Raw genomic sequence first — 25,273 nt, forward strand, 5'->3', positions numbered from 1 at the left:
CAGTTGTCTACTCTTCAAAGTGGGATCTCAAACGCGGTCTCACAGAGAATCTCTTGGTCCTTAAGCTTTCTTAACTGTTTGTATTTTCCTTTTAAGCAGTTTTTATCTCATTCGTACCTGTGGAGAGGCTGGGTTTTAGGAGAAGGGCCTTTGGAGGGGGAAAGGTGTGGGCTCTTCTCTGCCTGAAGCTCAGTGCCATTGGCCGAGTGGCCGAGCCACACGAAGTCGCTTCCAAATTGGCGCATTTCTGAGAGCAGCGTCTCAGTTCATCTGTGCAGGGCCGGCAGCTGCTGAGAACCTGCCCTGCTCCTAACGGGGCTTAACCACCTGTTTGCTGAGTGACTGAGCGACGGAAGCACTCACATCAAACCGTAGGAGGGGAGAGAGGCAAGGAGTGAGGGGCGAGAAGGCAGGAAGGGCACCTGGGTCTTAGAAGGGTTACTGGTTTTGTAGAATCATGACATTTAAACTTTATTAAAGAAAATGACAGAGTATCTTTATTTGATGTTATGGCTGACAGACTCCAAAATATTTTTTTACTCCAAAAAAGTATAAAGAAATATAACCATTTAGCAATCAGACATCGCTTTCCGAATGCTTTTCATTATTTGCTCTTAAACAGTGGACCACCTGTTTGGAGCAGTGCCAGCATCCCAGTAACAAATTAGTATAATTATATGCTCTCACGTCCTTCAAAACACAAATGTTTTTTTCTGCTTATTTTCCTAAAAGTCTGAACTCAGCCTTAATGACGATAAATAGGAAGCAATGCTAATGCCGTTCCAAAACCAATTTCCACTTAATCATTGACCAGACTGATTGCAAATATGTAACGGGAAATTTTAATTGCATTTATTTTTCTATTTGAACAATAGCAATAATACGTTACGCCAACTGTCCACAGATCTATCAAATGCTTGCTTAGCCCTAGAACCATCATGAAGCTTGGCATCTCTTTTTTCTGTTGTTAAAACGTGCTTTTAAAATTTACCTTTAACCCTTACTCCACACACCTAGAAAGGGCCACTGTAGTCACATGCATGTTTCCTTAACATCTCATTTCCCCACAGTTATTTACTGTCCTAGTTAAGATGACTGTCAAAAAGAAACAAATTCAGATGTTATTGTGCAGAATTTCAGAATATTTGTAAGTTAGGTGCAAACAAATACATTGTTTCTGACCAAACAAAACAAAAAATAGGTCCGTTTCCTCCTTTCTTTTGTCCATTGAAGGGTGGAAAGGATGTCTTCACCACCCTTTATTGAGAGTTTATGTAAATGACCTTTACCGGGGAACTTAAAAATCACAATAAATGCTTATTAATCTCTCTAGAACAAGGACTAGAAGGAGCAGATGTGAGGGCACAAAGTTGGGTCCGCTGCACGTCCCCTACTAGCCGGTGGGCGGAACGTCCGTGCCTGAGATTTGCAGTCCTGCGCACTCACACTGCCTTTGTCAAGGGCCAGTACATGGCCTGTTTGTGCCCAGATGGAGTTTATAGAAAAAAATCAGAACAGCCCCCTGTTGCCCTATGGAGTCAAATAACTGTCCACATGATTAGGAACAGTAGTAAATGCCTTTTTATTTATTGATTCCTATGCAGAAGGTCAAATCTCTAGCCAATTTCAGATGTTCATTATAAAAAGAAATCTATAAATTAAGAAAGAGAACATGAGCTGAATCACAAAAAAGAGAGAGAGACGGTTTGTACGATCAAGCACATAATCCCACTGGATATGATATTATTAGCTCACAGCATCCAGACAGCATTTTCATGAGTCCCAGTTATTTCCTGGAGAGAACGCTTCCCCAGCTTCTCTTACTATCCGCACAGCTTCTCATTTGAGGAGTAGTGATGCTGTGTCCATCCCAGGAAGGACACATGCAAACCCTAGGCATGAGAGGGACACTGATATTTTTTTCAACAGCTATCACTCGTAAAATGTAAAAGGCTCATCTAATTATAGAAAAGATAGTGAATCTATATTCATTTAAGAAATAGTTATGACAAGACTTTTCTCAAAGCCTTTTTTCTACAATGAAAACTTTCTGCCTCAGAGGAATAGGAATAACTCATGACTACATTAACCAAGTCTCCTGGCCAGGTGTCTGAGAAGTGATGCCTTGTGTCGTATGGACTGGATTTTCACAAACCCGTGGTAAGAGTGAGAAAGAGGATCTGTTAGTTTGGGACATGCCCTCTCACTGCCGGGGCTTGGCTCACTTCTGTTAGGATGAAGAAACTGAAGTTACCAGTGGCAACGAATATCCTCAGAGCTTGCCAGTTCATTTATATTGCTGTGAATAAATTTCTCTGCATAGCTGTGTTTTTTAAAAGTTGAGTCATGACAAACTCTATGATCATATAATTAGAAAATGCAAAAAAAAATCAATTGGAAATGAATTTGAATTAATGAGTTCAGTAAAGTGGCTTGATAGAAGATCAATATGCAGAAATTAATGACTTACAAAGAAGCAATACATATCTAGGAAAGGTAATGGGAACAAATGACTTTATTTCCAGTGGCAAAAATTCCCATATAATTCTTAGGAGTAGACAATCTGAGAAGTATGGAAGACCCACATGAATACATAAATCTTTACAAAATGCCTAAAATGTCAGGTTTTTCTATATTCATCTATTTGTGCAATGTAATCCCAGTAATGAGACTTTAAAAAAAAAAATTTTGGCCACAAATTCTACAATAGATCTCTCCTGGGACATTCCTTTGGAGACTCCCCTATGTGAAGCATGGGCACCAGGTTGCCAAGTTATAAGTCACATAGATCCCAAAGGCTGAGGCCCAGGTAGAAAGAGGCCATGGACAGATTGCTGAGAAAGCTTCAGGCAGTCTTTTGGAACTAGGGAGGAAAAAAAATCGAGTTTAGATAGTTCCACAGCAACCAGGATTTGAGGAAACAAGATACTGGAGAGAAGGAAGCACAGAGAAGTGAAGACATATGATTCTGCTTTGCTTCATGAGCTAGGTACTGTTGAGTAAGTAACCACTAAGGGGCTGAGAAGCCAAGCTGACAGTGGTGGCTAAGAAAGAGTTCAATAGCCTCATGATACTGGGAATCAAATTTGGATTTCAGTGTCCACCAAGAAAAAGGGACTCTTGTAAACATCTCATATTCTGCTGTGAGCCTGAAGTGCTATACTCCAGAGATAAAGAAAAATTAAATATGAACTAGTATTGTCAAACCCAGAAACCAAGATTTGAATCATCTGAGTCCCAGGCTGGATAAAGTTGGTAAGTCTCTAGCTACTAGCAAAAAACTGAACTGAACCCTCCCTAGACAAAGCTAACATCATTCAGATCCTCAAGTTTTCTCTATAATGTTTTATATGTACTTTCCAGCATTCAGGAAAACATCAACAATCATACTCAGAAAAGGAACAAAGAGAAAAAATAGTCAATAGAAGCAGGATGAGAGCTCATCCAATATTGGAGTTATGCAATATACCAACACGGAAGTTAAAATAACTTTGGTTAACATGCTCAAAATATGAATGACAAGGATGATTTTTACCTACATTTTCCCAAGATTATCAATAAAAGTTAAATCCAGTGAGAACTAAATGAAATAATTTATTATCTGTGCATACAACTAGTCTTGCCTGCATCTCATATTAAATTAACACTGCACCAATTCGGTGTTTTGTTTTTTTTTCAGTTCTGCTGTATGATCCTGACGGATAGCCTGTTTTGTATATGTGATGAAAAAGTGTTCACTGTTTTCAAATGTAGCCCAGTTTGGATCATTTAACTTTCATGCTATCATCATGGGTCTACATTCAGTGAAAGAAATAAAGCTTGAATTTAATTATTTATTCACTAGGCATCTATTAAAGGTCTGCTATGTAAAGGGCTCCTCTGATTCAAAGGGATAAGACATCCTCTCCCCAGAATTTGTGAAGAAGGGATGGGAGGAAACTTGGGAGGAGCTGCTCACTTTTGAGTCTATTTCTGTGTTACCCTATTTCTGATCATCATTTTTCCTACAATCAATAAACCCATTTGTCTCATAATTCACTCATTTAGTTTGGTCTCTCTCTTCTCCATTTGTTATTTCCAAATATCTTTCCATTTTTCTTTTGGAAATTACTGAATTTCTTCATTTAACTAATCCTACACATGATGAAAACATGTGTTTCTGTCCTAGAGAAAAAGTCATTTACCTGAATTAAGAATTTGAGCATAGCTGCAAGCTCTTCAGATAAAGGGCTTAATGGAAAAAGCATTTCTATCAAGAGAAAAATACAGCCAATGTTGTAGAACATTTTATGCCTTTATTCCTCCATAAAGAAGTTTAATTATTTATACACTATGTGTAGACTGAGATAGAAGTTGGAAAGATGAAACAACAGAAGGCACTTAGTCTATGGGAAAAAAAATAGTTAAAATGCAATGGGTTCAGTTATCACAGTCGTGTTTAATCTCATTTCTGTAAGAAAAAGAACATGGAAAGGTGAAAGATAAAAGATAATTCAGGGAAAATTGATAGTTAAATAATGATGGGACAAAGTAACTTAACAAACAGTAAAAAATTAAAGGACTTTAATGCATAGAGTTTGCCTAAGAAAGAACATATAAAAGGTAAAGCTCTAACTATTTGAAAAGTGACTATCAAAAGCAGATTTTAAAACGATCTTTGATAATACTCAAACAAATTCATCTTTTCTGCAGAAAAATTGTTAGATCAAGTATGCAGATTACAAAAGTTGAGAGTTTCTGAGATGAGGGTTTGGGGCTGACCTAATTGAACTAAATATGACAAAACCATGCCGAGCATGGGCAGAGTGCTGATTTTACTACACAAACTCGGGACCATCCCCAGCTGTTCACAGGTGGTCACTCTCACTGCTCTGGACATGCCTTCCCAGCTCAGCTCCAGGCCGCCTCCTCAGTCCAGTCTGATTCCTCCAACATACACACACACAAACACAAACACACGCTCACAGATACCCTCACACTCACGCATACTGATACCCACTGACACACACCACACACAGACACTCACCCTCACCTTCTCCCTGGCTGTCCCTGGTCAGATTCCTTCCTAACCGCCGACCCTGGGCCGTCAGTCCCCATTTCCTTCCTGGCTAAGCCCTCCAGAGCACCACACACCAAACTCATCTGCCACCCACCTAGACTCGAAGATTACTGAGAACAGAAAACACTGTGATTTTCACACAAACTCCTCCTAGCACATTGCCTGGCTTATAGTGAGTTCACTGTGAATGTTTGTTAAAAATGAAATGAACCTTCGATGACATCTGAATTGCAGGGATCTCCCCTCTCTCATACACACATCGATGTTTCTCTCTCCCTTCCTCTCTAAAAATCAATAAAATTTTTTAAAGTTTAGTTTAAAAAGTTTATTTTTTTAAAAACTAAAAATGAATGACAAATTAGCCCTGACATCTCACTGGTCAAACCTATTTTTGAGGCTAAGGCAGCGTGACTGGCTCAGGAAGAAAACATTCCCCAGGCTCCACGGTGTTGACCGCTGAGCAGAGAGGTTGGTATTTAAATCCACGGAGTCAAGAAGACCTGTCACAGATAACTTTTTATGAGGAGTTGAAAATGCCAAGGCAAAGGTTGGAGTGTCATCCACGGAGAGCAAGAAAGGATGTGGGGAAATCGATAGTAAGCTCTTCTGTATAGATTTGTGCTACATGGAAAAGTCAGAAACGTCTCTCTCTGGGCAGGTGTCGACGGAGAGTTCTTGACTAATTTCCATGGAGGGCTTTTGGAAGCTTGGCCCAAAATTTTCGACCTCATACTCTCTCAAACCTCTGCGTATTAAAAATAGCTAGAGGACCTGGGTTCCAATTTGGTCTTGGTCCTGACCAATGATGATGATATGCTGTGGGACCCAGATACAGATCTAACCCTCAGCCCCTTCACCTACACAAGGCTTATATTAGAATCAAGTTTATTTGTGTTTGTGAAAATGTTAGATACTACAAGACTCTGTAGATGTCAGACATTCTAATATTTCAAGCAAAGAAAACACCTGAGAATATAAGAAAGTTGAGAAGTAATAAAAAGAGTGGTGATCTCATCTGTATTTCAGATTACTGGCCTTTGCTAAAGAAGAATGATACTTTTAGTAGCCTGTTCCCAAATTTTTAAAGTAAGGAGACCCCACTTCTGATGTTTACCAAAAAGAACACCAAACTGACATTCTTGTGCTGATCTGATCTGTGATCCACTGAAATTCAGACTGACATGGGGATCAAACCTTCAACCCAGACAAATCTGTCACATTTAGCAAAATATTCCCTTGCTCAATCTAGTCTGACATTTTCAATTATTCATGTATATATTTTCATTTTATATTTAATTAATTTTCCTAAGAAATTTCCCTTCAAAACTCAAATCAATATTAAATATACCAGATTGTAAATATTTTGTTATTATTTGTAAATATGTTAAAGTACATTGAAATAATTTTAAATCACCTTAAAATATAATGTCAAGCAGTGGGAAATAATTGTGGGACTATTTTTTTCACTTCTTGAATATAACAGTTTTGTTTTCTTAGGGTAGGTTTCGAGCTTTTCCTAAATCCCTGGGGAAATGGTCCGGGAAGCACCCCTCCCCCATGATTCCTGTGCATCGCCTGACTCATGGTGTGTGGTCATTTTCAGAGCTGGAGGCCGAGGAGTGGTGCAAGCACCTCTGTATGGAGTGTCTGGGGACCAGGCTGAACGACATCAGCCTCGGGGAACCGGACCTTCTGGCGGCAGGAGTGCAGCGAGAGCAGAATGGTGAGTGGGAGTTGCCTGCTACCCTTGTCAAGCACGCGAATAGTCATAGAACTCTGAGACTGAAAGAGCCCGGGCATGGTTCAGACCAGTCAGTTTTCAAGGAAAAACTGATTGATCTGAGCTGTTTGAGAGACTTTCTTAAGATTGCATAGCAACTAGAGAGAATGCTAAGATACAAGCCGGGTCTCCTGACTTCTTGCTCTGTGACATTGCCGTTTATCTAAGTAAATAGCTAATAAGTTAACTCACTGTATGTAAGGCTTTGAATGGACAACAGTCTTACATTTTCTTAAGATATTTTACGTTAGATTCTATATGAACAAATTTGGCTTATGTTATTTATCAATTGATTTCAGGGAATTTGGCTAATACAATGTCGTAGCTTAGAATGCCACAACAGGAATTAATTTCTCATAATTCTAGAGGCTGGAAGTCCAAGGTAAAGAAGGGTCTGTGTCTGGTAAGACCCTTTTTTTGGCTTGACAACCACCTTCTTGCTGTGATCCCTCACGGTTGAGAGAGAGGGAAAGAGAGAGAGAAAGCAAGTTCTCTTGTGTTTCTTCTTACAAGGGCACTAATCCCATTCTGAGGGCCCCACCCTCACGGCTTCTGTTCACTATTCCAGCACCTTCAAGCATAAAACCTCTTAACATAAACAAAATTCTTAACTTCCCAAGATGTGTTGGAAGTCATTAACATGTACAAATTAGAATAAATCCTTTATGAAATAGTTATCATTACAGATTCAGGGGGTTTTTTTTCTTAGGGCATTTTAGTACAAAATTATATTTTACTCTTCATCGGAAACATTATTTTACTATTTTATTGATGATGTGCTTGGGTTTTGTTTAAAGTTTCTCCTGAGCGATGAGCGGCCTACGTGTGCAGAATTGATGTTTCAAATTGCATTCTTGTGGCTTGTGGTGATCTTGTGGTACCCTGTCATCAAGGAAACACACCACTCAGCCTTGACCACCACATTTTTTTTGACATTCAGATTTGCTACTTTTCCTCTGCTGCTTTTCTGACTCTTCAGACCGCTTGATCTTATTTACTCTGAGACTAGCTGAGAACGAACATTTGTGCAAGTAATTTTTAAAGGTGTAATGTGTGTTGCTGAGATAAAAGTAGTTATCGATTAAATTCTTTGCCCTAATCATCTTTATCTAATGCTGCCAGCTGTTTTTATATAGACTCAAAATCTCATGCAGTACAGGAAAAAGTAAGCAAACAGAAGCAAGCGAGCAAGCGGGCACACATGCACACACAGACTATCCTTAGACTTCAGATAACACTGGTGCAAGAAAGTATACATTAAGTACTCGTTTTAAACTTTAAATTCTTATGACTTGCAGAATCTTCATATCTATTAGTAGTAATTAAGGCAGCCCACAGTAACCTTAAAAGGTGACCTTATTGGGAATAGGGTCTTTATAGAGATAACCAAGTTTAAATGTCATCATTCGAATGAGCCCTAATCCAATATGACATTCACCGTGTCCTTATAAAGAGGGGAAATTTGGAGACAGAGACAGACATGCACAGAGGAATGATGATGTAAAGACACATGGAGAGAACAGGGCCGTGCGATGGGAGTGAGGCATCTACAGGACACAGGTTGCTGGCAAACACAGAAGCTAGAAGAGACCAGGAAGGATTCTCCCTCTGGAGCCCCCTAGAGAGCACAGCCCTGCCAATGCCACATTTCAGACTTTCGCATCTAGAACCATGAGATACTAATTTTCTGCTGTTTTAAGCCATCCGGTTTTAAAAGTACAACATGCATTTATGAAAACAACTCTCAAAAACCTAGGAATAGGACTTTCTCAAACTGATATAGGACAGCAATGAAAAATCTTCAAAAAATATCATTCTTGGAGGTAAAATACTGAATGCTATTCTCATGTGATTGGAAATAAGCTAAGACACCCTCTCTCACCACTTCTAGTCAATATTCTACTTAAGGTCCCAATTTGTGTAATATGACAAGAAAAGAAAATCATAAAAATTAATAATAAGCTTGGATTCTGTAGCTGAAAAACCCCAAGAAATTTATGAGAAAGCAACTACAACTAAGTAAATTCAGGGATGTTGCAGAATAAAAAGTTAATATGCAAAAATTTGCATATATATGTTATATATTATAATCTATATAATTATACGCATATTAGCAATAAACTAAACATTTGCAAAATGAAATATAAAAATATCCTTTATGATATCATCAAAAATCACATACTCAGAGATAAACTTATCAAAGTATATAACCATATCTCTACACTAAAAACTCAATATTACTGAAAGACATTAAAAGAAATCTAAATACATGAAGCAGTAAACAGGTTCATGATTGCAATATTCAATATTGGTAAGAAACTGTCTCCAATATCAAGAAACTGGCCAAAGAGCCCATCATACTTTTGTCTTTTGTTTATTTCTACTCACTGGATGGAGGTTTTGCTTCATGTCAGAAACCCCATCTCCTATCCTCTGCTTCCTGCTATAGCAGGAAGGACAAGCCCCACTTACCTCCACCTGCCCTCCAAGCTCATCACTGAACTGAGAATCAGTTCCTGCCCTAAACTTGATCTATTTAAAATCTCGGTGGCTGAGCAAGGGAGGTTTTGTCCCTCTCAGGGCTGAAGGCCCATTCGGTCTCCTGCACATTAGCTTGGGTCTCACTGTTCCTTTCCCTGGGCTGTTGCTCCTGAGTGTAGCTACCCTTTCTCACCAGACCTTGTCCAATTCAATTTCACTGCACCCTGTTTTGTAGTCCCCTCGAGACTGCTCTTGGGGTTGTGACTGTAACCCTGCGTCCCTGGTTTCTGAGGCTCCATCTATTTCATTCAACCTCTTAATCCAGCCCTGGCGTAAAAATGCCCTTGTAAATGCAACTGCAGATTCAGCTACATTCTTTGTGGGACATCAGTTTAATAAATATTCTACTTTGTTATTGTTTTTGGCCATTTAAAATAAAACTATGTTTTCTCATATTTCAGCCATTATAAGTTTTACCAAAATACTATTTTATGGACAATACACTTAGGATTTTTTTCACTGTAGGATTTTATAGTTTATATATGTGAATATATTTTAATCTAATGTGTTTTTTACATAACCTTTCAAAAATTTATTTTTCCACACATTCAGTGGTCTTCACAAGACTTCATATTATTAGAATTTTTATCCATGTTTCAGATTATCTTTATTTAGAGAACGAATCTCTTTTCTATTTTTTTTTTGATAATGGAAATATGCTGTGAGTGCTCCTTTATAATGTTTTTATTGTTTTTGTTGATTGTCTTGAAAGAAAATAGTTGGAATATACATATCTTGATGAATTGGAGACCGAATCTTGTATCCACCTCTGTTCTTTCCTTGCCTCTCTCCATTCTTTTGTTCCACTGACATATCTTGATATAGTCATGAGTCAATTAAGATGAGAATAATTTATTTGAGCAGAGATAAGAGAACAGTTTCGAATAGCATCACTTTTCAAAAGTATTCCTCATGGTTTCTCTAATGCTACTGCTTCCTGGCAATATTCTAAGAAGAGTCTCACAGATCAGCAGTTCCCAAAGTGTGGTCCCCAGAGCAGCAGCTTTCCCACTCCCTACCCCAGGAACAAGCAGAAATGTAAATTATCCAGCCCCAGTCTGGATGGATGGTGGACGCCAAGCCATCTGTATCTAAACAGGCCCTTTAGGTCATTTTGATGCACATGGAAACCGGAAAACTGGTGCTCTAGGAAGTAAAAACCAAATGTAGGTTCATAATAAGAAAGTGACATGATTAGAGAGATGTTTAAACACCTGCCTGATAAAATTATTTCACAAAGTCAAAAATTTTTAAAGGTCATTTTAGGGGAACCAGTTTTAACTATGCCACGTTGAAATGGTCTTTACAATGGAAACCATAACGAATTTGAGCAAAACACCCACTTTACGTTACTAAGGGCATAAAGTACATTATTCATAGCAACTGAGGAAAACTTGCTTCCATTATGATGGAACTGGAGGAAGTACAATTTACTAGGTAATAGATGTGCTGCCCTCATCTCTATGTGCCCAGCTTTCTACGGGGTTACATTAGTCTCGTTTTTAATTGAATCTCAAATCCTTGGAAATCAGCCATTAGGGGAAGATGGATTGAATATTTAAAAATTGAAACTAAAATGTTTTAGGATAATTTTTTCATAAGATGCAAGAAATAGCATTAAAAGGAAGATTGGAGCGTTCTAAACAGTATCAAGAAGGGGTTAATTTGAGTTGCTAGGTAACAAAGTGTGTGAAGACCGGGAAATTTGAAGGCAGGCGAGGGGAAGGTACTTTGCACCTGTACCGTGTTGCCTGGAGCTGGCTGTGGAAGGACTCCTTCGGGGCAAGTTATTCAGCCACTCTGTACTTGCTTGTAAATATCTAGAGCCCTGTATTATGTGAATCTTACTAAATCCACTTATTTGTTATTTTCCAGCTTTCTCCTATGTCCACTGTGATTATTGCCCTCTTTCTGTCTTCATTTATTGCTGGGTTTTACCTGCTAACATTAGAGCACGCAGACATTTCATGGAAATATGGTTCTCCTGAGTCCTCTGCGATGTTTCATGTACCATCGCCTGAGGGCCACTCAATGTCAGGATTATTTTTTTACAGCTGTCTTTTCTTTCAAATATCAAACTGTGGGTGTGAATATCAAGGGTCACTGCGGCCCTAAGCAGTAGTAAAATTGGTTAATGATGTTCATTTAGTTCAGTATTTTGGAAGAAGTGTTGTTATTTCTTGGCATTTGGGCAATGATTCTTTGGTTGCTGTCTTCAGACTCTGGAAGTGATGGAAAGGAAGGAATTTGGAGGAATGTTTTACTTTCTATTTTTACAACAGTATTTTCCCCACGCACAACAGATGCCACGGGCACATCATTTGTTCCAAATGTAAAAGCTAGACTTCATCCAAAGGGTCTTGACCAAAGGAAAGAAGACTGCTGTTTGGGCACTACCTGTGTTCCTGAGTCACTCTGTTTGGTCCAAGTTTCATTTCTACTCTTATATGAGATCATGCCCCTTTGATGTACTCCTCGTAACCCCATTGGTGTGGGAATTGTGATGGGAATGTGAGTGATGTTTTTAATGCTAAATGGTGATACCTTACTTGGTTTCACATAAGAATTTTAGCATTTATGGAGTGTGTGTGTGTGTGTGTGTGTGTGTGTGTGTGTGCGCGCGCGTGCTTTTTATTGCAGGTAATTAATAGGGCAATGTTCCTTTTTTCAGCTATAGAATTTATGTCATGTAGTCCGCTCTTTAGGAAATGAATGTGAAATCATATACATATTAGTTCTATAAGCTGATAATCTAAATAAAAAAATTGAATCTTTATTTTCATAAAAAATATCTAGACACTTGATCATGAATATTGTTCATATGGTTACTAAATTTCAAGCTGTCATGCTTAAAGTAAATGTAACCCATTTGGAATCTGATTTTTTTTTTTTACATCAACAAATCCTTATTCTGCAAAATACCTGCCACCGAAAAGATTCTTTCTGTTATACAGACAATGCCGGCTCGGTACAAGCAAACGTCAGTGTTTAATCGAGGTTTCCTGACGGGTGAGAGTCCACCCTAAACATCCCCATCTTCTTCCAAGGGCAGCTGCCCCATTATGCCTTTCACAGTAACTGTTCAACAGCACTGCCTTTGATGCAATTCATAATTAAATTTAGACTCATAAAGATTTATCTGCCGGTAATTCTTACAGTTCTGGTTATCGCGATGCATTACTTGTTTGTAATCCCTCAGTTCTTGCAGCCCGTGTTTATTATGGCAATACCTGTTTTATTCATAGTTAACCGGTATTTATTGACCACTTACTTTAAACCAAGACTCTGGTGGCAGGAACGGGATGTTTTATAGGATACCTTAGAGGTCATCTCAAGGTCTTCCCTTCCTGGAACTTAGGAACTAACCTTATTTTTCAAAATAAAGTGCATATAATGCATTTAAATGGGGGACCAGAGGCTGCAGAATTTTATGGTCGCCTTTAAGACACACACAAATTTATAAAGCTAGATTTGGGATGATTGCCTAATAATCAGGTTTCAACTATAAACTATCCAGGAATGAAAGCAGTTGTGTCTTTTTGGTTTTGCTTACCAAAACCGCATCTGAAGTTCTGCAATTATCTGAATACCTGCAATGATCTGAGACTGACAGTGAGCACAGTGTGTTCTGAGAGCCATCGGAGTGTGCACTGCATGCTTCATGCCGCAGAGGTGAAAACGAGCACATTCTCGCTTAAACGAAGTAAGACACCCCTCTTAGGATCTGAGTATATGATAGCCACTTAAGGAGTGTGGGGAAGCAGGCAGGAAGCACCCTTCCCGCTGAAACCACTTAGCTTCTTACCCTTCTTTCCAGCATACAGTTTAACCATTTCATCCCCACCACAGAGAGTGCATGCAACAAAAAGCTGTAGAATGACTGAGTTAATTAATGATTAAGCATACTTGAACTCCTTTTTTCATACACCATATGGAAAAAGTCATGTTTTGCAGTGTATCTGGATGCCCCCCAGGGCCACGGGACCACTTTCTGAGGACTGTAGGTAGGTAGACAAGTCAATCCCGTGCCACCACAGTCACCTCTTTTCTCCATTCTTTGTTTCTTTGCAGAGCGGTTCAATGTGTACCTGATGCCTACACCAAATCTGGATATTTACGGCGAATGCACGATGCAGATCACTCATGAGAATATCTATCTCTGGGATATCCACAACGCCAAGGTCAAACTGGTGATGTGGCCTCTCAGCTCCCTGAGGAGATACGGGCGGGACTCCACGTGGTTCACCTTTGAGTCAGGAAGGTAAGCCCTAAGTGCAGGACCAAGCCTGGGAGGTGTGTGACAGGTCGACTCCAGAGGGGAAGGTTCCGTCCACCAGTGCCCGGGGTGACCGCTATTTTTTTAAAGGGTAGAGCTTACCCAGCACATCATTTCTCCAGATTCTTGCTTATAATTGAATAAAATTGTGTTAATTCTATGGTTAGGTTAATTACCCTATTCAAAATCATTTCAGTCTCAGGCTGGCATCAAACTGGCTGCATAAGTATGTTAATCATGCAATACTATTTTGCATGATTAGTATTGCAAACTAATACTACAGTTTGCTATACTATTACAATATTCTCCTGTATCCTACTATATTTTTAGCACAACAGGATTCTTATAAAATTCAACATGTCCTTGCTGGCATTATTTTGTGAGTGTTTTATAAGCAAACAATTTTGAAAGAAGGTTTATATAAAATGTTTAAATATTATTTTTTAGGTTTAAAATAAGTTAATGGGTATTCATTTATCCAGGTGTTTATGTTCATAACATTAGTTAAGTATAAATATTAATTCAGAATGACTGAATACATATTGGCAAATGCATAATTTATGGAATGGGTAACTCAGATTTTAAACTTAGGACATCAAGGCAAATACATTGGTTTCCTGACCACAGCATATAACTGGAATCCATAAATGTTGGAAATGAATGCTTGCTTCACAATCATTGCTCACAGACAAGGTTTAGTCATGAACTTCAACCAGCTAAATTAATGTGTTTATGCTGTGGCCCTTTGTGATACTGTTATCATGCCTCCAAGACCAGATCTGGGTTTGAGGATTCTGCATGAAGGATGTTTAATGTATCAGTGTTTGCACTGGAGATGCGATTCATCACATTCCAAAAATGAATTTGTGGTATTATAAGGTAATGATAGTGAAGGTTTGTTGCACTTGATGTAGCAATTTTAATTTCATTAGTTTCTTCATACAAAACTCTTAAGTACTTATTCAAAGTCAGATTCTAATACTATCCATCTTGGGTAGACCAGATGTCTTTTAAGCTTTCAAGGGGGAGAAAAACAATCTGAGTAGAAATTATTTTATGAGTCTGGAGGTCTTTTGCATGAGGGTAATATTAACGTCTCGATCACATTGATTTCCCGAAAAGCCTCCAGTCCTGGGTTTACTTAGCGGCTCTGAGTTCACTCAACTGTCTGTCTGCCTAGATATTGACAGTGTGATTTTAATCACATTGTAGATACCTACTAGGAAATAAAAATTCTCATAAGAAAATGAATATTTTCAGATATGCACACTATTTTATAAATTACATAGTTTTGAAAAAGGGGTTACAGGATAGGGATTTGCTCACCTAAAATTTATATAACACATTTGTTTTTCTGGACTTAAAAGTTAGTGTGTGTGTGTGTGTGTGTGTGTGTGTGTGTGTGTGTGTGTGTGTGTGTGTGTGTGTGGAGAGAGAGAGGGGGCATGGTTTATTTTTTTTTTTGTGTGTGTGTGTGGAGAGAGAGAGAGGGGGCATGGTTTATTTTTTATTATTTAGCATCGCTACCTCCAGGGTCCCCTTGCCTGCATCTTTCTCCTGGGTATCCCATTTTCCTCTTTTTATGTAGAGCAATTTAATTAACTTGTCTGTTTCCTCATGTCAGTAGGTATCTCAGGACTTTCAAAAACAAGTGGTTTTTTCTTTTATAGTATTTATGCAGAATTTTCACGTCATTTATACCCGTCCACATTAGTTTTTACTTTGTTCTTTCAAAGTCTTTAAGGCGAACATACTAGCTCACCACAGGTTTCAAAATTGATGTCTCAACCAAAACATCAAATTATTTGATGTGCAATTTGGCTTATTTGACATTCAGTATGAATTGGATTTCTATGATCTTGATGATTTTAATAATTTTAAGATGCATGAAAAAATATAAATATATCAGAATAGGTAATGTCCATAATCCTCAAGGTTTTTCTGTTTGGTTTGGTTTTCCTTCTTGCTTGTTCTTTTGGTTTAGAAGGTAATCTTTCTTTGTTGTTGTTTGCCAGAAAAACTTCTTAAAGAACAAATATTTTAATGTCTAGAAACTGTGTTGACACCCACACTCCTACATGCCCTTGGAATCAGGGAAAACTAGACGTATCGCAGCTCTGTCACTGTTAACAATTCAACCCCTCGGCCTTCAGTTTCCTTCTTTACACCAGGAGAATTGTGATCTCTGCTTCGTAGGTGTGTGTGGAGAGGGTGAGTGAGTCGGTGAATATAAAGCACACGTCACAGTACTGTCACATAGCGGGCACTGAGGAATCACAATTTCCTATTCTTTATCAGAAATTACATAACTTGCCCTTTTCCAGCTTCTGAATGAAGCTTCTGCTTATGTCTGAAGAGTTCTCTTCCTACAGAGCTCTGCTAAGATATATCCTTAGCCAAAAACATGGGAGGTGTGAAGAGAGAAGCCAAGCAGAAAGCTTGGGAGAAGCTTGCATTCAATGCTGGAAGGATCATTATAAACTCAAAGTCTAGAATCAGAAGTCGGTGCTCCCCCTTATGAGTCAGGAATTGGAGGCCAGGAGAGACTGGGAAAAGGTGCAACAAGACACTGGAGTACAGACACGGGGCAAAGAGTGGCTGTCCTCATACGACCTGGTGCTTGAAGCAACATTTCTGAGTTAGTAGGTGCCTATTTCATCGAAGAATCAGCAGATATACAAGAACTCTCTAATTAACCATGTGCAATTCTTTGGAATGAATTTACACTCCAGTATTATTGCCTGTGGAGAAATCAGAGTGTAGAGCAATGAAAATCAAATTTTTTTACCCTTAAAATATTAAGGGGAAAAAATCTGAAGGAATCTTAACAAAAAGCTGTCAGAACTTAGAATTGAATTTAGCAAGATTTCAGCACATAGGATCAATTTTAAATTCAACTTTATTTTATATATAGTCTATGAATAATTGGAAGGGAAATTTTTAAAAATACCTTTTATAATGTCATCAAAATGTGAAATAAATATAGGTTGACTTAACAAAATATGTGATAGAGCTGTATATTGAAAACTATAAAATATGACTGAGGGAAATTAAAGACCAAAATAATGGAGATATGTACCACATTCATGAATTCGAAGACTCTATATTGTTAAGATGAGAATCCTCCGAGTCAATTTATAGACTCAATGTAATCACAATAAAAATACCAGCTGACTTTTCTGAAGTAAATGACAGCTGAGTCTAAAATATATACAGAAATGCAAAAGACCCAAAATAGCTAAAACAATTTGGAAAAGAACTTGCCTGATGGATTTGCACTCCCTGATTTTAAGACTTGCTAGAAAGCTAAATAATCCAGACAGCACGGTGTCGACATAGGGTAGATCTAGCAATCAGCAGGACAGGATGAAGCTTTCAAAAATAGACACCTGCACAAGGAGCCCTTTATTTTTAAAATATGCCGAGGATATTAATGTGGAAAAGAAACAATGGCACTCGAATGACTGGGTACCCACAAGGGAGAAAACGAACTTGAGTTCTTCCCTCACTGCTATGTACTAAATTATGTCTGCCCCCAGATTCATATGTTGAAACTCTCACGCCCAATATGATGGTCTTGGGTGATGGGACCTTTGGAAGATAATTCAGTAAATGGGGTCTGGTTAAAGGAAGCCAAGGACAGAAGGCTTTCTCCACACTTGAGTCATAGAAGTAAAAGCTCTTTGCACAGACATATCATTTGGTAGCAATTTTCAGCCGTTTACTTATATTTACTGCATGCCCTAGAAAGTAATAAAATTGGATATATCAAAATACTTTTTTTCTGTAATTCCAAAAGTAATGCTAAGACAAAGCCTTTTAGCCTTTCTTTTTCAGTCCTGTGTCTAATTTGGTAAACCTCTTGCTACTATAATACTGGGACTCATTTTTTCCCCTAGGATAAAACATTAATTAAATGACTTAGGAAACTGTTCTTACCAAGAAATGGAGGCTCTGATCTTAACTTTTGCTCCATTAACTTTAAAGTTCAATACATTTTTATTGAACCCACACATACTTGAGCGTGAATTGCTTTTCACTAATTGGTCCCCAGGGATCCTAATACCAGTTTGGCCTTCCTTTTAGGTTTTTTTCATTCTCCTTAAGAAAGTTTCTAAACTTTAGTAATAGTCATTAAATCAAGGAATGATTGCCAGAATCAAAGAGATAAAAATCAATGGAGAGAGATGTGAAGCTCTGGTTTGATCTTCTCAGAGTGGTGGCAGGTCACCACCTACACCACCAAGACAGCTCACAGGAGACTACTCTTGTCTGGCTTTCTTAGAACAGTTGAAGCATTCATCTATTAACTGCTGATGGGTTCATTCAAAAGATACACATATTTCCACATTCCTGAAGCAGGGGTATATTTTGTGGCTATCATGACACCTTATCTTGAATGGCATCGCTCACTGGTTGCCGCCGGGCGGTCATAGTGATGTAGTCCCCACTTGCCTGCGTGTGCCCAGCCTTGGTCATAGATGCTCATGTTTTTCTCTTCCACTGATGTTAGTGCAACGTTTGTGCTTCCCTTCTTGAGCTTAATTATATTTCAGCTTAATTGCAACTCTTCATTGTCTTAGTCAAGAAACTGTTTAGAACCATTTGGGAAAGGAAAGTGAGTCCGGGGTGCTGTCTATAAACTCATTATGAACACCTTCTGGTAGACAAAGTATGCACCAACAAGCATAAAACTTAAAGAAGATATTTTAGTGCTTTGGAAGAAAATCTGAAAGTCAAAATCAGCATACTCTTTAATGAAGAAATCGGTAGCACTAACTCTGGTGGCAAGTGAAATGGTCTTTTGAGAAAAGACAAAGGACATTGATAACTCTAGGTCGATTCACAAGAGTTGGACTCTGTCTATGTGAACATTTTAACCATTCCTTCCCTTATTTTACTGATATTTTCTGCATGGATGAGAGTAATATGCTATCATCCATGATAAGTGAGCATGAGCCTTTCAACACATACAAAAAATGTAAGTGGTAAAGAAAACTTTGTATAATCGTATAATTGGCACATTTTCCCACAGTGGTATATAAAATGAGGATGGGTCTTATAATCTTTGGTGCTTTATATCTGACAAAATATGGTAATTATGGAATTCATATTATATTCTAGGCATTGTCCTAGGTGGTTGGGATAACTCAGGAAACAAAAATTCCTGCCTTCGTGATGCTTATAAGCCCTTTAGGCAAGAAAGTAAAAAAATAAACAAATTAGTATACAAATTAAGTAGCATCTTTTAGGTCAGATGAAGGATTTGGGTTTTTACTTTGAATGGAATGGGAAGCCATTGGGGCACATAGGCCGAGTGTGATGCAGTCTCACCGTTCTCTGGATACCGTATGGAAACAAGACTGTAGGAGGTAAGGACAGAAGCAAGAGCAGTTAGGATCCTGTAACAATAATCTGGGCAAGAGATGCTAGATGTGAAAAGCGAGAAAAATATATTATAATCATGTATGACTTCAAGAATTGGTCCAAGCAACCAGAAAAATATAGGGGCCATATACTGTAACATAGAATACTGAAGGGGTGAAAGATTGGGTTGAAATTCAGGAGTAGGCATTCACATACGTTTAATATGATCTATTCTAATAGTTCTCTCTTTTTATTAGTTATCATTGTTAATCTCTTACTGTGGTTAATTTATAATTACACTTTATCATAGGAATATATGTATAGAAAAAGGCATCTGTAGGGTCCAGTACTATGTGTGGTTTCAGGCATCCACCGGGGTCTTGGAGGGATAAGGGGGGGCTACTCTTTACTCTGGTGTGTCTTTAAGGTGGTGGGTATTATATTTACTTTGATGTTATTTTGAATGCTCCAAGATATACAATAAGGTGCTTACAGAGTAGACCCTGTGCAAATGTCCGTGGCTTTATTCTCTACATATTTTGCATATATTTGTTTCTGTTTTACCTCAACCTAAAAATCTTTTAAGGCACAATCATTTCTTCTACTTATTTTAGGTGTTTCCCAGAGCTCTGTGACTATTGTATGCAATTCTGTTGGAACAAGTATCAGATTCACCTATAGGCAGATTTACCGAGATGCTAATGAGCTACATGGCGTGAGGAGCCCTCTCTAATAAAAGAGGCCCTTGCCACCTCAATATTGAAATGCATGATTGATATTTTTGCCATGTTACACAGATAAAATATTTTTCTATATTTCTTGTTAAAGTAAAAGCCTCCAAAACTGTATAAACTTTGGGCCCCTCAAAAACCTGGACCTGTACCTGCTTACTCTTGTATCTGTTGAAGTATTTCCCCCAAGGCAGGTGCTCTGTACTTGTCTAAACATATCTACCTATTTCTCACCCCTTCCTTTCCAAATGGAATTAAAAAACACTCACTCCCAAGATGGCAGCCTAAGCTGGAGTCCTGGTACCTCACCATGAAACACTGACACCTGGATCACATAGGAATTAAACTGCTGATCTTGGCCCTGAACTTCACCAGGGCTCTGAGCAAAGTCATAAAAATAAGTTATAAACTCAACAATGTACCCCACTGTGGAGAAGGGAGTTAACACACCTGGTCTGTGATCCATCTCTCCCCCAAGCAATGCTAAAGGGGGGACAGAAAAAGAGCAAGTGATGTGGTCTCATCTTATAAACATGCTGGGTGACCGCCTGGAAAGCAGACTAATGATATTGCTGGAAGGAGATTCCGCATCTGTGGATACTCATAGCAGGATGCGCCTCGCTTAGGATTCCCACAGTGAACAGGCCTCAGCTATGGATTTATGAGACAGAGCTCCCTAGAGAGTGCCACTTAAACTAGATATTTGAGATATAAAATAAAGGTATTTCCTAATTCAAAGCTCTGCTGGGTGTCCCAGCTGCATTCTTCACATAGAGACCTCATATATCTGGGGAGATAGTGAACATCCAGCGCCAGGAGCTGATGGCCCAGCCTCTTCCTGCCTTGTCGGTGCCTCTTGATTGTGATAAAATGTGATACTTGTAAAAATCTCTTGACAAACTGACCCTTTGGCCTGTCACCCCCACTATGCTCAAAAATGGCTGCCAGAGAATCAGTAAAATTTATGATCCATTAATGTTCCTTACAAATGAGTAGCCCCTTAATAAATAAAATAGATGTTTTAAATAGATGCTCATTAACACCGATATCCCACCTAGATGGATCAAAAGAGCTGAGGAGATTTTGCAGGGAAATTCATCTTGATCATTGAATATTTAGCAAGATTTTCATATGATAGTTTATGTATGCAGTGACATCCTCCCAAATGTGGTGAATATATTTGTCAAAACATAAGGAACTTAGGTGAGTTGAATTATTCTTTCATTGGCTCGCAGAATGACTCCAAGGCTACGTGAATCAGGAAGGGTCTGCTGTGAATAACGTGTGCGTAAATGAAATTATGCCCCAGAAACTTATTTTGTATATTTCCTTCTATTTGCTACTTTGGTTGTAACAAATATAATTGAGAAAATCCATTCCTTAGGGGAAAGCCCTGGAGGGAGAAAACCTTTACAGCTGACATCCGGCATTATGGCGGTGGACATTTCCCACTAAGGTCGTGCAGGGAAGTGGTCTTCGGTGGGACCATGAAATCGCAGGCAATCCACTCTGGGTTAAGATTCCCTAGTATGAGATTCTTCACTCCTGGGAGCACCAGTTTCCTCAGCTGGAAACTGGAGGCTAATTTTTCCCAGTCCATGGGGTTGTTTGAGGATTAAATGGGATCCCAGTGGCTGGCGTGCAGTGAGCACGCAGCAGATGGGAGCCATGGCTCCTGTGAATTAGACCCGTGGCTGTCTATTTCATTCAAGGCAGCATTTGAACTTAAAGGACACCAGTGTTTTCTGTTTTAAAAGAGAAACTACAAATCAGGTGGCCCGCATGATCAGAAACAAGGCGGCACGTGCTGAGGACTTTTCGAGCTGAAGGCATGGGTGCCCCCACCTCCCACACCCCGTTCTGCGGGGCAGAACTGTCAGTCAAGTGCATAGTTAACCGCGGGCCTGAGCAACCAGAAACAGCACTTTTGACACTTGGCTTTGCAGATGCGATGAATTCCTCCAACCTTGCGGTCTTGGAAATAAAGGGCTCTCTCTGGAGTTCCGCTTGACAGACTCACGCTCCGTTGCTCTGTAAAGGGATTGTGTGTGAAGCGAGTGGAATCAGGGCGTGAGCGGGTCATGCGGGCATTGAACGCGCCCCCACTGACTTTCTGTTTGCCTTCCCATTACCCCTCTGAACCAGCTCTGCCTGTGCCCGGGGTTTCTGAGGCCACTGTGTTTGCATTCACTGCATCACTATTAAGGCAGCTGGCAGGAACCAGTTCATTCAAGCGGAGCGCTGGACCGCAAACCTGTTAGTGATTGTGCTGGAGTTAACTAATTTATTTGAGATATAAAAGTCTAGTCACAGGGAAAAGGAATGCTTTAGCAAGATCGTTTCGGCAGCCCAGTCCCAGCTCTATTCAAATGGATTTGTTTGTATTTCCTTCAACCCTGCTTAGCAGGCTCAAAACTAATTTCTTTCTCCTGGGGAGGCCAGAGTGGAAACTAGACTACTCCCTCCACCCCCGGAGAGGAAATTGCGCCTCCCTGAGGAAGCATCCTTTCCTCCCTTCCAAATTGTTGGGGAATCAGTTACGTGAGGCCCACCTAGTCTGTATTATTGTGCAAGGCTCCACCCTGAGGAGTAACCTGGAGAAATGTAACCGAGAATAGCACCATGGATGAGAGCCATGGGGCAATTCAGCATCAGCCACCTTCAATTATTGTAATTATAAGCGACAAACTATAAATGCATCACAACAAGGTGTTAATATGGTGTTTTTCTGTGTTCACTATGGAAGTGGTGAAACCTTAACCCAAAATAGCTAGGGTTGTATTTTTTGTTTGTTTTAAATGTGTTTTTATTGATTTCAGAGAGAGGAAGGGAGAGGGAGAGAGAGAGAAACATCAATGATGAGAGTCATTGATCAGCTCCCTCCTGCACGCTCCCTGCTGGGGATTGAGCCCGTAACCTGGGCATGTGCCCTGCCTGGGAATCGAACCTCCATCTCCTGGATCACATAGCTCGTTGCTCAACCGCTAAGCCACACCGGCTGGGCTAGGGTTGTATTTTGTTTTGTCTTTATTTGTGCGGGTTCTGCTGATTCTCTGCTCTAGCCACCCTATTTTTTCCCTGCACTAGTCTATCTTAGAATGTCCCTGTGTTGTTTCATTTAAAGAAGACCCTCAGATTATGCCTTCAGTGACTCAAAGTTGCTTTAGATAACAGACTCTCTGCAAAATTGCCCAAAATGTCTTCCTCTGGTTACTTAGGATTCTTTCCCTAGAATAGTGTCTTAAATTTGCTATTTCCTCTAAGAATAACCTGTGAATTCTTCCTCCTTTCCAAATGGACACCAAGTGAGCAAAACTATCCACCCCACCCCCAGCTCCTGGGGAACATTGATCTGATTTTCTATCCCTGTAGTTTTGTTTTTTTCCAGAATGTCATTTAAATGCATGTCTGGCTACTTTCAATTAGCATAAAGTCTTTCAGATTCTCCATAGTGTCTCACACAGAGGAGTTCATTCCTTTTTATTGTGCTATGAATGTACTACAAGTTCTTTACCCACTCACCAGTTGAGAATTTTAAACATAGCTTAGTTTCTTGCTTTACATGAACTTGTGAGTTCTGGTTTTAAAGAAAATTTTCCTTCACTGTTTCTGTGCCTCGAAGAAATTGACTCAATTTAGCCCGTATATTTCTGCATCCATATATTTCTGCATCCAATGTAGATTTCTGAATATTAATCCCTATACAATATTTCATTACAAAAAGCTTTTGTAATAATACAAAGATTAATATGTAAAAGTATTCATTGATTTTCATTGTCTCATTTAAAAATATATTTCTCTGTGAGTAAAACATAAGCTTTGAGAAATGAAGAGTATTTTATGAAAGCGGTAGAAAATATGGGAAATAGATTTCATGTTGTACCTAATAAGTATTGATAAATTTTAAAATGTTACTTAGAGTACTGGGTAATTGTTTTAATAGGTTCTATTATTTAGGTTTGGTGAGGTCAACAGATCAGAAGGTTATTGCCACTGAAAAGATGGTTTGTTACTCCAAGTTCCCAAGGGAAGGGGCCACTCCGTGGCTTGGGTGGGGCACACGGGGAAGCACCAGGGTTGGTCTCTGGGAGACCAGGAACTGTGAGCAGGGTAAGCAGGCTTAGGATTGGCTGGTTTGAAAATTTTCATCAGGCATAGGGGCATAGGGGCTGCCCCTAGTTGGTGGTTACCTGGCCCTGGAGTGATTAGAGCAGGTGAATAGTGACCCGGTGTGTGAGGGCCCAGTGAAGCAGGTAGTTGGAGATGAGGGCTGTGGACTGGTTGGTTTGCACTTAAAAAGCATGCTTGCAGGTGAGTTATTTATGGTCTCTAGGAATTGGGTGGGTGGGGGTGAGGGACAGCATCTCTAGAATCAACAAGGTCCTTAATGTCAAAGTATCAAAACACAGGAAATATAAGACGTAGTTAGTAATGTTTTCTCAGTATATTCTTCTAAAAAATTTAACTCTTTCAATGCTCTTTAAAATCAGTCAGAAGCTGCCTTGTCTGACATCTATGGCAGAATTCCATGGCAGGACAGCTCACAGGAATAGGGCAGAGGGACCTGTGATGTCTACCTGGAGTCCTGGAGACACTGAGGAGTGACTGGGTGGAGGAAGGAAAAAGTGGAGTAAAGCACACAGCAGCTGACTGAAAGCTGAGGGAAACAGGCAATTCCCAGCAGCAAGAAGGGTTGAGCTGAATAATTCTCTAAGCAGAAAGCAGAAACTCTTCGTTGAGTTGGAAATAGCAATGAAGCTCATTTTATCAAGAAGGGAACTATGAGGCAGGGTTTGGAGATAACAAGGTGGTAAAGCTGTTAGAGAAAGTGTTTCCCCACTGCTAGGATGAGGCCCCTATTTAGTTTATAAAAGGAAGCCTGTTTTGTGTCATACTCCCCAGAGCCAGTGATCACTTTCTGTTGTGCCAGGAGCTTCACCTCATGCATGAAGGAGGCGTGCCCGGTGTTTTCACAGGAATCATGACTTCTCCCCCTCAGATACGCCCAATAGCGATCACCATGAACACATACTTCACCTCCCACCTGCTGGTCCCCATTTGCCACTCACTGTAATGTGACCAAAGCCAGCATTGACCGGGGTGCACCGACATTGAGAATGAGGGTGACCATGGGTGTGAACATACTAGACTCTGACAGAAAGGGAAATGAGTCAGCTCAAAATCTCAACAGCTAAGACCTGGGGAATACAAAATAATGTTTTAATATATGCTGGACCTTAATTATTCCCTAATCCTAGAAGAGGAAAGAACGTAATTAAATTGTTGAAAGCAAAATGTGATTGACACCTTAAGTCCTAGGCCCCATGTGGTTGATGAGTAGTTTACATTAGCATTAATTCTCACCAGTAGAACATGCTTGAAAGATTAAGCATGGAACTGTGATTAAGGAAACATAAGCCTTGCATCGATGGTGTTTATATATTTTTTTATAACCTCATTTACATTATTAAGCATAATAATAGCTACTGGCTTCCCAAGATATTATAGTGTATAATTAT

At 39.4% G+C, this 25,273-nt stretch overlaps 1 protein-coding gene across 1 annotated transcript in view; it reads left to right on the forward strand.

Moving 5' to 3' along the window:
* Window positions 1-25,273, forward strand: part of DOK6 (docking protein 6) — a 183,048-nt gene that overhangs the window by 90,874 nt on the left and 66,901 nt on the right. Inside the window, exons 4-5 of the mRNA XM_087818901.1 lie at window positions 6,663-6,782; window positions 13,452-13,641. Of these exons, the coding sequence (XP_087675027.1) occupies window positions 6,663-6,782; window positions 13,452-13,641 (310 nt within the window). The remainder of the gene's footprint in view (window positions 1-6,662; window positions 6,783-13,451; window positions 13,642-25,273) is intronic.

The sequence above is a fragment of the Miniopterus natalensis genome, chromosome 7 (genome assembly GCF_054644295.1).
Source record: "Miniopterus natalensis isolate mMinNat1 chromosome 7, mMinNat1.hap1, whole genome shotgun sequence".
In the NCBI taxonomy this organism is placed as follows: Eukaryota; Metazoa; Chordata; class Mammalia; order Chiroptera; family Miniopteridae; genus Miniopterus; species Miniopterus natalensis.